General features: G+C 33.7%; 1 protein-coding gene across 1 annotated transcript; it reads right to left on the bottom strand.

The window, feature by feature from the left end:
• Window positions 1–5214: 5214 nt before the first annotated feature.
• LOC147065087 (arginine-hydroxylase NDUFAF5, mitochondrial) lies at window positions 5215–14772 on the bottom strand. The gene is made up of 7 exons (XM_085956279.1): window positions 14322–14772; window positions 12449–12600; window positions 11621–11728; window positions 10212–10357; window positions 8171–8354; window positions 7515–7651; window positions 5215–5744 (listed from the first exon to the last, which is right to left on the bottom strand). The coding sequence occupies exons 1-7, from the start codon at window positions 14713–14715 to the stop codon at window positions 5678–5680; spliced, it is 1188 nt and encodes a 395-aa protein (XP_085812405.1). The 5' UTR covers window positions 14716–14772; the 3' UTR covers window positions 5215–5677.
• Window positions 14773–14903: the final 131 nt, after the last annotated feature.

Below are 14903 nucleotides of genomic sequence, written 5' to 3'. Positions count from 1 at the left end.
TGATATGTTAATTAATTCTTGGAATTTGACGTAAACCGCAAATTGTCATAGAATAAGTGATGATCCTTTTCAATAATGTTTTTCAGCTCTTGAAGGTGACGATATTTGGATGCAAAAATCGGTATATCCTCGATATACATATTTTTAGGCACGTTATTGCCCATAGACATATTATTGCCTGATTTTCTTCGTTGCAAAAGAGGTAGCCATTCACTTGAATAGCACAAACAATAGTTGATAATATCACCATTCGGTAAATATTTAAATTGACGAATATAATTGACAGTAGGGTCTCCGGCTTTCTTACCTGGTCTGAGTGATGTGAGATTTATTTGTAACTGACCATTTATTGTAAAAAAATCAAAATTTAGTACATCCATCTTATATGGTTGCTTCTGTCGTGCTAATCTCATCCGTGCTATGTAATCCGATGGTGAATTTATTGGTAGTTTAAAATAATGTTCCAGTGTCGCATGAACACTGTCGGCGTCCATCATAGAGTGTCCTTTTTCCAAAATCTGTTTCTTAGCCATATCGCCAAGAGCACTGGCTAACACCTTATTGCGATTCTGGTAATTACATCCATCAGATATAAGTAATCCATAATGCATGACGTAAACTCGTTACTTGATACACCCCCATTTGCTTCATGCCATACGTACAATGTCACTTCTTTATTATTTAATTCATATATGGTGAAGTTATGAACTTGTAATGAGTTTTTGCTTGTAATACATGGCAGAAGCATCTGTTTTGGGGCACAAAAGTACACTTTGGAGATCCATTGTCAATACCAATTTTTCAGAACTAGCACTCTCTTGAAGCATGTTTCGCAGCCCTCACTTCGTTTTTTATATCATGGATTTTATATTCTTCAGCATTTACCATACCAGTTTTAAAGCCACGACACGTGTCGCACTGGTCTTTTCTTGGATGATGTACAGAAATGTTTAGATTTTTTAAAACACGTGTAAAAAGAGCTCTTCCAGCGAATGGTACTGTCATATCATTGCACTACTCTTTATATATGTTGTAGGATGTATAGATACGATAATAGATAGATAATATGTATATACGAGAAATACAGACTCAACATAAATTTTTTTAGAAGATGTTCGACAAAAATGACTGGGAACTTTTGGCAATAAATAAGTCATTCTTTAATCTTCTCGCCTTTATTCCTAGATAAGGAATATATAGCATAGATAGAAAAAGGTGCGGCAAACCCTTAATTTCTGATTGTCTTCGTTCATCAAAAATATGGAATGACTTTGATTTTTTTTGAAAGTTGTTCCATTATTTTTCTTTCTTCTTGTAATTGTATTAGGAACAGAAAATCCAATAATATATCCGTTTTTCTCCTTCCAAGGGGGTAGATTCAACCAAAAATTATTACAGATGGTTGTTCTGACAAAATCATAAAATTTCCCGCACATAAAAGATTCGTCAGATTTTTTAAATAGAGATGTATGAGCACATCGATCTCCCACTTTTCTAGAGTTTTTTTTTGCGTTATATGTAATTTTCCCGCTTGAACTTATTCTGTTATAACCAACATAACACATAGGTACCTTGAGCTCCTCTCGAAGATGCTTCCTTTCTTTTCCCTAAAAGAGTGTTTGTTCGAAGAGTTTCAACCGAAGGTTCTAACAACTCATCTTGTTCTATAATATCTGAAGACACGGATGTCGTTCCAACATGTCTATCTTGGATTCCAATATATTTTTATTGACGATCGTAGACGGATCATTATGTGTGTTGATACCGCCTAAACCATGGCATCCTCAGAGGATCCAAGGCCATGAGGCCTGATTCATCATTGGGCTGATTCATGCAAACATGAACAGATTGAGAGATTTGAACAGGCAAATTTCTAGCCCGTAAGCAAATAGTAATTATTAATATCATTTTTTTAATATTATTACCTACATTTCATCCAATTTTGACCAATATTGGAAGCAAAGTTCCCAGCCATACAATGTACCTAGCACCTAGAATATCTGATTTGAGATTACTTTGAAAAAATATGTATTTGTACCTAGTTCAAATATTTCAAAATATGTAGCTAACAAGCAAAGAAATGCAGAAGGTAGTAATAATTCCAAGAAATTCACAGCCCCTTTCCAAAGCATGTACCTAGAAAAGGTCTGAAATATGAGACCTGAGGTACCTACTTACAAGCCAGGTACATATGCCAGAGGCTGTTTTTGTCATTTTTCAGAGATAGAATAATTGTGAATTGTTTGTTGGGTATTATTACTACCTACTCTGCCCTACCAGCCCCATTTAGGGTCATTCGGTTTTCGGACTCTCGAGGAGCGTGACGTCGGCCGTGGCGCCACGCTCGCCGGCGTCACCGCCATTTTAAATTTTTTTTTTTTTTTTTTTTTAAATTTTTGTACGCTGTACTTTACTGTATTTACATTCCGAACAATAAACGCCCTGTTTTCGCCTGTACTTCCGCGTTGTCAATCAACATAAACATGTCCCCGAAAGAAGAAGCAGAAGATACCACCGTGACTTGACATGACATTACATCATCAGGGGGGTCCAGAGCACTCATCACCCCCCCCCCCCCCCCTTTTGGAGGTGACAGTGTGTATATCATGTTGTTCACCTGAACGGAATGTTCCATTTAAAATATGAGTAAGTCCGTCGTCAGGGGGTAGCAATGTAATATAGTATAGAAAATCAACGGTATCTGTTTCTCTATTCATTTAAATTTATATGAATATCTACGGGAGTTAAAATAAGATCTCTAACATCGCTGTTATCCGATGGAAGAGCTTCATTAAAAATCTGAAGGAGTTTCTTATCAGAGCCAGAAGCTGTAAAATTATCTAAAGATCCTGGAGCATCAGATTCTTGATACCTTTTTTGTAGTGCTACAATGGATAATTACTGCCATGCGACTGATAAGTATTAACTTGACTCATTAAAATGTGTGATGAGCCATATCAATGTTTGTTTGAATTGCACATAACTGTTATTTCGTTTAGTAATATCTGCCATGTGATTGATGTCATGAAGGTGATCTTAAGTTAATTACTGCTATGTGCACTTATATCACATAGCAGATATTACCATCACTGAATTCAAACCGACAGATGACAGGTTTCATTTTTATTTATTTAGAATATTTTGGTAATTCTAATCACATAGCAGTTATTACAGATGGATGGAGAAAAAAAATAACCTATCCAACGATGTAAATAACTCAAAACTCACAAAATGTGCATATGGCAGGTATTGAAGAATCAACGACGATATGCTATAACTTGCCAGACCCAGGATTCGAACCTAAGACCAACGGCATGATAGTCCAACGCTTAAGCCGCGCGGCCACCGTGGGTGTCGAAACTGGTGGCACTACATTTTAAAGCTTTTATAAAAATAAAATTTGAATATACATACAATGCATTGAAGAATTTGTCAACTTATTAATTATTGTTTTCATTTCTGGTTTTGGAGCTACAACTTGAAATTATCGATCTGGAATATGATAATGATTCAAGGGAATTACACCGTCGAAACGAAATCTGCAAATTTCAAACGACTTGAAGATTCTCCTCGAAAAATTTTGGTTATTTTTGGATCAACCTACATAACATGTGAACAAACATTTTCAATTATGAATATCAATAAAACTCCTTATGATCAAGTATCACCAATGAACAATGAATTTATATGCAGTTTTAAAAATCTCAACTGCAAAATTAATTAAGGGCGGACATGCTCAGCGTAGCTCAAAATGGAGCTTTTATTGCATTTTCAAAGCATGATCCTGGACATTCCTTAAATGTTGTAGATAATCTATTTATATAATTTTGAAGCATTATTATCCTTTATATTTATTTTAAACATTTGATGACTGCATAAAGTATTTTTATTACATAAAATAGTATTCTTTTAAACCTTTCGCTCTAATGTTTTAGAATATAGTCATATTTCAGTACATGCATGTGCAGTGGTGTTAAGATTTTTTACGTTTATTAATTTTTAAACGCATTTATAAAACCATTAGTATAATTTATGTCGACATTATTATAGTGAAATATTTACAATAAAAAATTATATTGATAATCTCTGTGATCCCAAATTTGACTAGAATTAGGCATTTTATTATTCAAAAAATGGGCAAGATTAACACATTTGAAGATAATTCTAAAGATACTAATTATAAGCTATGTCTTTGACCATTCAAGTGTGATAAACATCCTACGAATAATGATTGCTTTATAATAATTATTAACCTAAGAATAAGGTAGTGTTTTTTTGAAATACGCCATTTCTTTTGGCATTCCCCAGTAGTTAAGCTACAACATACGGCCCTAGCCATAAATTGACAAACTATAATTAAAGTAGGGAGTAAAATGATGTTAACGTGCGTGTTTGAACATGTACCTAACAGATTTTTTTCGGTTTAAGGTACAGTTTTAAAGGTTAAGTTACAACATACAGCCGTAGCCATAAATTGACAAACGGTAAATGAAGTAGGGAGTAAGATCATGTTAACGCGCGTGTTTAACCTAGCCTAACCGGAAAAAAAATACTTTTTTAAAAACGGTACATGTAGGATAATAAGGCTTCAAAATTATATAAATAGATTATCTACAACGTTTAAGGAATGTCCAGGATCATGCTTTGAAAATAGTATACAATCTCCATTTTGACCTACGCGGCGCACGTCCCCCCTTAAGAAAATAAAAGAACGTATTGTTTTCTGTATGAACTAATTTATTTGTGAGAAGAAATCATTATTTTTTCTTATTAAAATAACTTGATATTTTTGTACTGTAGTTAATATTTACGATTTGTAAAGCTAATGATAAGCATATTGCTTCCGATAATAAAAGTAAAATAAAAGAACATCTTGTTTTATTTACATACTATTTTTATGTTTGTCTGAAGTCATCATTAATTGCTATTATTAAAATAACTTGATATTGAATTGGTATTGACATTATCTATGTTTATTTTCAATTTAGACTTATTTTTGGCTTTAGATTACTACTTTTAATGTTAATAGACCGCCGCCAATAATTTCAAAAGCAGGTCGCCCGTAGTGGTTAAAAGTTCGGCCACCGGTATGCTATAGGTCCTATAGCATACCTAAACTATTATGGTTTAGTTTATGAGGGGTTTAATTGAATTTTAAAAACTAACCAGCACCATCTGCAAATTGTGTTCTTAGTTCAATGAAAACAAATAAGTATGACTGACAAAGTTTAGTAGGCATTATTTATGTTGAATCTTAACAGCCTCCTCATTGGTATATAGGTACATATACATTATATATTAGAAGTATATGCTTACAAATAAATATTTCATATATTACAATAATTTAATATACTTAAATACATGTATCATCGTTTCAGATACATAGCATACAACTCAACAGTATTGCAAAAATATTTAACACTCGCGAACCACTAAGATTGAAGATCTATGATTATCGTGAATCAAGCTAAATGACTATGTTATTCGGTCTAGTGGATAAGAATGCATATTCAAATGTAGGTTACTACTGCAACAACGTCTGATGGGACTTCTGGTACAACACCAACACCAATGAATTCTAGTTTGACCAGACGGAAATCATCTTCATAGTCAGAGTATCTTCAGCAATATTGTTTCCGCCCAACCTGGCACTGGCATTGTAATATAATTCTACCTTTCATTTCTTCGGTTCATCTTCTGGGTCTAATTGTATCTTTCCACTCCTTTCGACGATTTCATCTAGCCTGGAAACAGAAAAAAAATGTATAGAGAAGGCTGGCTTTTGTTCGATCACAACTCATGTGACGGAAAATTAGCAAATGGACATATTTTCATTTGACATATTGATCCTCGCCGTCCAGTGGATAAGACACAGGGGGTTCCAGGTTCAATTCTGGTGAGGTCACAATATATTTATGTGGTTTTCTCAAATCCTAGATGTTTATGCGATCGTTTTGCTTCTACTACTGCACTACTGTTTTACTACACTGCTGTCATTGTGCCTCATGGCTTATTGTAGTGTTAAAAAGAATAATATAATTGCATATAATAATAATATAACATACATATTTTTAATATTCAGTAAAAATAATTATTTAATCATTTTTAAAAAGTGTTATATGAGGTGTCTATTTATAACTGAGGAGTCTACATATATGGTCAAAATCTGACAAAAAATATGTACATATTCTTTGGGTAATTTGACACAATTTGACATAATAACTTTCAAGCCAAGCCAAAATATAAAAAAAATCGGTGTGTGTCCTTATATACGTGCGTTAGAAGTTACACTTCTTTGGCGTAACAAAACAAAAACAAAATTTGTGATAAACTAGATTCTTCGACTAGCTCTTAATTATCTTGTTAAATTACATACTCAAGAAAAAGGACCGCTTATTGGAATGCCGTTAGTTTATTTCTATACACTTTAAATTATATTACTAAATTATATAATTATTTATCATTGTTTTTATTGTTAAAGTAACAACTGCCACTATGATGTTTAATAGTTTGTTTACGTAAGGAATTGCAAATGGCCGACAATAATAAATTTGCTGCCTAGGCAACGGAACAATTCTAAACTATAATATTATACTGTAAAATCGTCACGATTGGAGTATCATACTGTGGCGTAATGGTAGTGCGTTCGGCTGATAACCGAACAATCGGTGGTTCGGATCCAATCGAGTGCATTTTTTTTTTTGTGTGAAAAATAAATTATGTGTTACATGTCACACGCCAAAAATAAATACACTCTGATCTGATTTCTCAAACGCGCCAAAAGAAGTATAACTTCAAAAAACCATATTTCCAGTTGTCAAGTAAGACGTAACTGATGGGGTGGAAAATAAAATTTGTTTAGTGCTTTTCAATCTTTTAATACCCGCGACCCGGCGAACATGGGAGAAATATTTCGCGGATCAGTATCAGCCATAAATAAAAACCAATATTGATAGAATTTTATTTATTAAATCTTATGTTATAAAATTACAATTTTTGGTTAGTGCGACATCTGCTGCTGCTTCTTTGTAAGCAAATTTACAGTAGATTTACTGAAATTTCAGTAGACATGGCAACACTGATTCAGCTGCCAGCATTTTATCTTGGGGAATTCCCCAAATCGGCATGGCGTGGTGAAAGCTTTCACAGACCGGCAATAAATCCTTGCGGACCGACACCGGTCCGCGTACCACCGGTTGAAAAACACTGGTTTAGTGTATTTTGATTATATTTATTGCAATAAACTGTTTAACGGCTACTAACAGATATGTTGTTTTAATTTGAAAGCAATGGAAAATGAAACTAATGTTAAACAAACCACGTACACTTGAAACACAAAAATCTTGTCTACTACAAATATTGAATTGTGTTCGCCTCATGTGTTGGTATTCACCACATTTGAAATTATTTATATACAAACAATTAGCAACTTTGTGTATTGATAGGTGTACTTTCGTACCTATATCAAAATAATTCTTATTAATAAGGTTGAATCATCTACGAAATACTGTCACCTGTGTAAGTCCTTGAGAGACACCTGTCCACTGCCTCTCGCGATGGGTTTCGGTTGTGATTTATCTGGCTTCCAGCCCATCAAATAAATTATTTGAAATGTTGCCGGGATGCTGCGGAGATTTGTTTCTGGATCCGTCTAAAATAAAATAAAATAAAAAAAATGATAATTAAATCTAAGTCAAATATGTAATTATGGTAAGAAAGGTTGAGGAAATAGACATCTCCTCACCGGGACAAAACATACGGTATATAGAGAGGAGGTGAGAGCACGTCGATTTTTTTTGTTATGGCGTCGTAAGAATATATTCTTATATTGTGTAAAGATGACTAAAAAATGTTATGCCTCTACTCGAAAAAGCAAACATGTCAATGAATATATTATTATTAATATAACAATAAATATAACAACACTAAATGGACTTTTTATGACAAATTATGTTCCGTTCGGCACGCGTCATTAGCACAATCCGCGCGTCGCATAGTTACGATCTTTTTAGACCATGCCTCAGCTGAGGTAAAGCCTTAAGAATTTGGACAGTTAAAAGCAACAGTATAAATTGGTTGAATGGGCAAATATTTGACAGGGTGGAGTTGTGTACCTGGAAGAAATGTTTATGCTGTAATGATAAAAGAAGAAAATGTGAAATCTTGTTACCTTTCCATACATTTCATTGTAAATAGCTGCAGCTGCCATTTGCGTATTTCTACTCAAATGCATTTGTCGATTATGAGCAGAATTGTTTTCTGCCATGCCTTTCAAGTCCCACATCAGTTCAAACATTGTGGGGTAACCTATCACCAACTCGTCAGTATCTATTGTCTGAAGTGCAAACCCGGATCTGGGAAATATGAAGCCATGTTAAATTTACGAGGGTGGGTCAATAAGTCCTTAGAAAAGCCGACAGGTGGCGCGACTAGTACTGTAAGCGGTTTGTTTTCATGCAGCGGCACTACCGATTCAGTATGCTGCGAAGTTTCAATCAGATTGGTCGGGTTGTTGTGTGTTTCTCGAACATTTAAAAAAAAAAAAATTGCTTGTTTACAAAAATGGAGAAAATTGAGTTTAGAGCTGTTATTAAACATTTTAATATAAAAGGGTTAATAGCAAAGGAAATAAAAAATGAGTTGGATTTAGTTCACGGCATATCTGCTCCTTCACTTGCAACTATTTATAACTGGTTAAATGAATTTAAACGTGGTCGTACATCAACAAAGGATGAACCACGCTCAGGACGTCCTGTAGAGGTGACTACACCAGAAATGATCAATAAAATCCACGATATGGTGTTAAGTGACCGAAGATTAAAGTTGAGTGAGATAATTGAGGTTACAGGGATCTCAAAAGGTAGCGTCATTTCTATTTTACATGACAAATTGGGCATGAAAAAAATTTCTGCAAGATGGGTGCCGCGTTTGCTCACAGTCGACAATAAACGCAATAGGGTGGTGGCCTCTAAAGCCCTGTTGTCGCTCATGCAACGCAATCCGGATGAATTTTTTCGTCGCTTTGTGACTGTAGATGAAACATGGATACACCACTATACTCCCGAGACGAAAGAACAGTCAAAGCAGTGGATTGCGAAAGGCGAACCATGTCCAAAGAAGGCGAAAACCGTAAAATCAGCTGGTAAGGTTATGGCTACTGTATTTTGGGATGCACGTGGAATTATTTTCGTTGACTATTTGGAAAAAGGAAAAACAATAACAGGGGATTATTATGCATCTTTATTGGACCAGCTAAAACACAAAATTGAAGAAAAACGGCCTCATTTAAACAGGAAAAAAATCCTCTTTCATCAGGACAATGCCCGTGTTCACACATGTTTACGATCAATGGCTAAAATTGAAGAATTGAAGTTCGAATCGGTCGACCACCCACCGTATTCGCCAGATTTAGCCCCCAGTGACTTTTTCCTTTTCCCAAACTTAAAAAAATGGCTAAGTGGACAACGTTTTTTTTTCAAATGAAGAAGTCATCGATCGGACAAATGCTTATTTTGAGGACCTTCCGAAAACTTATTTTTCTGACGGTTTAAAAAAAATTGAGAAACGTCTAACCAAGTGTATTGAGCTCCAAGGAGATTATGTTGAGAAATAAAAAAAAAATACAAAAATAAATACTGTTTTAATGCTTTTTTCTAAGGAATTATTGACCCACCCTCGTACATTCATTGTAAATCCATAATGTAAAATTAATTGTATTTACTGTACAAACACAATCTTAGTGTAAATATTGATTTACATTTTAGGCCCATATTCTGTTATGCACAGACATATTGTATGTGGTTTTCTACTATTCAATTTTTCTTTCAAATTAATGTGACTTCAAAATCAGTCTATCAAAAGAAGTATCAAAAATTTATGTAGATTTGGGACTCTATATTTAAGACATTTCTGAAGTGCGGTACTTAACTGTATATTTTTTATTTTGATGATGTCACACTGTTGATATGTTACATATTATAACAATAGCTTATAAATTCAATTGTATCAGGCACTAAAAATTAACATATGTGTGAATGCCGGCAAATATGATTTGGTATCAATATTCTGGTGTCAGATTCTTGTGGCATTGCAGGTGACTCATTTAAGTGGTGGTATCGTTACTTTCAAATGACACTAACCAGTGATTTTGTCGTGGCCGCAATGACAGAAAAACCTGTCCTTCCTCTACTATTTGTAACAAAAATACCAACCTGTTTAAAAGTCCACCAATATCTCTGATCCTCGTGAATGGAGATATGTGGGGAGCAATACCTCCATTTCTTTCCAAGTCTGCCAACTGCAGGGAAGACCTCAATTCAAAGAGAGTATCTTCACCAAACAATGTTGCAATGAATACCTAGAAATACATGTTTATCATAAAACTTTAGTTTATTAGGACTAGACATAGTAACATTGGCATTTTTATTCAAAATAAAATACTTATTTTTAACATAATTTCTTATTCATTATCATTTTCTTATTTCCCAAGACCTGATTGAAAAATTCGTAAACTTTAAAAATAATTAAATTCTGAATATATACTGCCACTGATTAGATTTTCGAACAAATTTTGAAAACCAAAAAAAAATGATAATTTATTGGTTTGCGTTTACAATAATATTTTTCTTCTATATTAATGAAGGAACAACATATCAGGTGAAGAAGGCGATTATTTATAGCCTATCTTACTAAGAAAAATAATTTTTAATTACATATTGACGTATTTAAATAATCACTAATATTCTAGGTATAAAGCTAATTTAATTTGCCAACAACATGTCGTATAATAATATTAGGATAACATATGTAGGAACGTATTATAAATAAATACAGATTACAACACCATCTGTTACAGGTTTAAAAAAATATGCCACAGCGCCATCTGTCTTTATTTATCGTAAGTGTTTAAGTATTTATCGGATTATTCACTAGGAATGTTGATGTTGTTTTTTGTATGGACTTTATGTCATGTGACTCAGCATGTCTATCGCAATGTATGCAAAACGACAGGCTCTGATGCGTAAGCCTAAAATTTTTCCGTATAATTATTGTCTATGATTGCAGCTTTATCCAAAATAATTAATAATTAGATAATTTAAAAAAATCATTTTAGATTTTAAATAAATATAAATTGTTTTTAAAAACAAAAAATAATTTTATATGATGATTTTTGATGTGTATAAATGTTTAGGAAAATACATACATAATTTAAACTCATCACTCAAATGTCATCAATGAGCTATTGAAATTTAATCGAATCAGTGTCGTTATCATTATTGTGTACCTATTCCTATACCTATACCCATCAGAAGTAATATCGTATTATCTTCTTATTTCCCGTAAGTATACCAGACAAGTGTGTTCTTATTCTCTGATCTTCACATCTCTTTCCAAAAGTTACCTTTCGCCACTGCAATATTTGGATAATGATTGTCAAACACGCAATGGCCACATAGTACATCAGCAGCGTGCATGTTTGCTAATTGAAAGGTCTCGAGTTTGATCCCGTTCGTTGCCCTAGATATTTTTATTTCATTTGTCGAGTATCATGGTTTGTCATGAAAGATTACTCTACCAGGAATTTTTGTACACTGTAAACAAATTTGATAAATAGTCTTACACCATCCTTCTTCAAGCTACTCATTATTTTGTCAAAACATCCGGGAAGGTCATTCACCCAGTGTAAGCTCAACGATGATATCACAAGGTCCAGACTATTTGGTGGAAACTGAAAAATATAGATTTATTATTAAATTTAGTAATCAACTATATAAATAACACAAACATTAAAATGTAATTTAATACATAGCAGGACTTCAAACCGGAACCGAACCGAAAAATTGATATTTTTTTATCAGTTCGATACATGTTTAAACACGCGCGTTAACATGATCTTACTTCTGTTGTCGTTCAGTTGTCGTAGGTAGGTCATAAATGTGTGCCAAATTCAAGATGCAAAGCAATCAATCACGATCGTATGACGCATCTCGACCAATGTTCCGTCTAAGGAGTACGCGTGTGCGCGCGCACACCTATCAAAATGTGTCCGCACACATGTTTTCATCCCCCGCACAGTCCTCATACAAAAATATTGTAAAAGAAAGCAACAATTCAAGTGAACAATACTATTGCTTGCACAGTTACATAATATGTAGATTATAGTAAAATTATACTTATTAATTAGGTATAGAAAACTTATCCCCTAAAAATGTCAAAAAGGAGTGGATATGATATTTCAAATGCGATCATTAAGAAGAAATCCTGCGATAATCGTGGGCGTGACATAAATAACAAAATGAATTTCTCGATTTTAAAGAAAAGTATTCATCAAAACATTACATTTTGCAATGGGTATGGTAGTCCTAACCATACCTTTGGGTAAAACCATAATTTACCCAAAGATGTTCAGTTACGACCAAACTACTTTAGTTAATTAAGTTTTATTTACCTGTATATTTTCTTCGTCCATCACTATTTTATTTATTTGAATGCCTTCTGGTAACTGCGCCTGGTCCAAGTTACTTTGATTTGTATCGCATAGAGTAACGGCTTCCACACTTTCAGGTGTGAGATGTCGACACACGTATCCCCTTGAACAACCTACGAGTTCATATTATCCACGAATTATAATAATATTTTTATTTACATTAAGATTCAAAATCAAACACAGCTTTTGTTATTAACAGCAAACTGAAGACCCACTATAAATATTTGGGAACATGGTTCAATGAGAAATGGAACCAGTCTCAGGAGTTAAAAACAAGAATTGAGATAACAAGGAGTGCCTTCCTCAAAATGAGATACCTCCTTAGCAATCAAAACCTTAACCTAGACCTGAGACTACGTATGAATCACTGTTATGTTCTCACAATCTCCACTACTCATTATTTAACCATTCAAAATTCCTAACCTGTCTACTTAATCATAACATGGAATTTTACCAACTATCCCTTCCCCACAATACACAGCTCTCTTTTAACCCGCAGTATCAACAATAATTATAAGAATTTCTCTACAAGAATTTTGATGGAGGCCTAGCACATCAACATGATGGTAATTCTCGACACATTTTTTCATGTGTCTGTAGAATCGAAAAAGTTAACAGAACAATTAAATACCCCCAAAACATTAATGCGCTGAAGAAGAAAGCATTCCAATTGATTGAAATTTGTTCCAGCACAAAAATAGCAATAAGAAACCACAATCGGTTTGAGTTTAGTTGATGTTAGTTAGCCATAATATGATATTTATAGTTATAGGTAGTCAAACATTTGCATTTCCGGGGGATAATAGATCATTTTGAGACAAATGGATACCATGGAATGAAAAGATTTTACTAACACTATATTATATCACCTGTTCTGTACATGCATAATACATTCATTTAAAGCAGTCTTTCTCAAAGTGGGCGATAACGCCCCCTTGTGGGCGCTGGAGGCTTTCAGGGGGGCAGTAGAAGGCTCGAAGAAAATTAGGGGGCATTAAGGAAATCTAGCGGGGAGACGGCAAACAAATTCTATCTATAAAAATCTGACGGAGTCTAGACACGACACCACTTGAGATGCGATTTACTTACTACTCGAATGCTTGGAGTCCCGTATAGACGGTTAAATTAGAGTCGCTTATGCATGTAATAATGTGGATGCAGCTTTATATTTCATGTATGTAGTCCATGGTTAAGTTAACTAAATAAAATTGTCTGTGATTTCCGATATTTAAAAAGAGAAATCGGCTGCAAGTTACTGAACGCGGCGACTTACGGCTGTTTATAAGTGAATTCGAGCCTGATATTAACAAACTCATCGAAATGCATCAGATTCACCCTCTACATTAGATAAGTTTTAAATTCAAAGCCTTCTTTTAATGTTAATAAAAATACTTCTAAATATGATTAAGTATGAGTTTTATTTCATCTCATTGAAACATTCTTTGATCTCAGAAATAGGATATGGCTCACACTCTATCTATCCTATCCATATAATAATGCATGCTTAAAAATTATATGTGCAATAACTGTTTTTAAGATACACAACTGATGGTAATGTAAAAAGGTAAGTTAAAAAATATGGGGCCACTAGATTTTTTAAATCTCAAAGTGGGCGGTGGTCGAAATAAGTTTGAGAACCTGTGATTTAAAGGGAAGAGCATTGCCCGAATTATAAGATCACAACGAAGAACTACGCTGCTGACCCATGTAGTAGTAAGTAGATAATACTCACGTATCTATTATTTAGGACGGGAACTATATCTACATATAAATTACATCATAGTCATTGTGTTTATTTTAGGAATGTAACTGGTATCTTGTAAGTACTTCTCACCAAGATCGACAGCATTTTTGAATGTTCGTTTGACATCGAACACCCTATCAGCCAATCTCCATCCTATCTCTTCTTTTATGTAATCAAATAGTTCAACATCTTCTGACTTGGCTGCTCTTTCTCTTTGCAAAACTTTGGCTGTTCTGTCGAATATGTTAACTCCGCTATCAGGCTGAGGCTTTATTTGACAATTTATTTGTGATGTGTGTATATGTCGACATAATCCGTTTGAGTCGTTTCTATTACTTCTGTGGTGGTTAACCTCACTTTTATTGTGATATACCGAAGATATTCCGCGCTTACGCGACGAGCTATTTACTAATAATTTCTGAAATAAGCTAATCATCTTTATATTCTTATAACATTGTGTTAATTTTATCGAATTACATGACATTTTTTGATATTTTTATTTTTAGGTTATAGATTTCATGACAGATATGTGTCCAATTATGAAATTTAAAATTAAGTGTCAAATTATAATAATCAGATTAGTATTGTAATATTATTTTTCATAATCAAACATATTATTTAATGTTTCTCTAATTACATTTATTTATGGATAGTTTTGTGTATTGGCTGGAA

The sequence above is a fragment of the Rhyacophila brunnea genome, unplaced genomic scaffold, assembly GCF_057557595.1.
Source record: "Rhyacophila brunnea isolate RB1 unplaced genomic scaffold, BYU_Rbru_1.0 scaffold_6, whole genome shotgun sequence".
NCBI classification, from domain to species: domain Eukaryota; kingdom Metazoa; phylum Arthropoda; class Insecta; order Trichoptera; family Rhyacophilidae; genus Rhyacophila; species Rhyacophila brunnea.
This window is presented reverse-complemented; position numbering and strand designations above follow the sequence as displayed.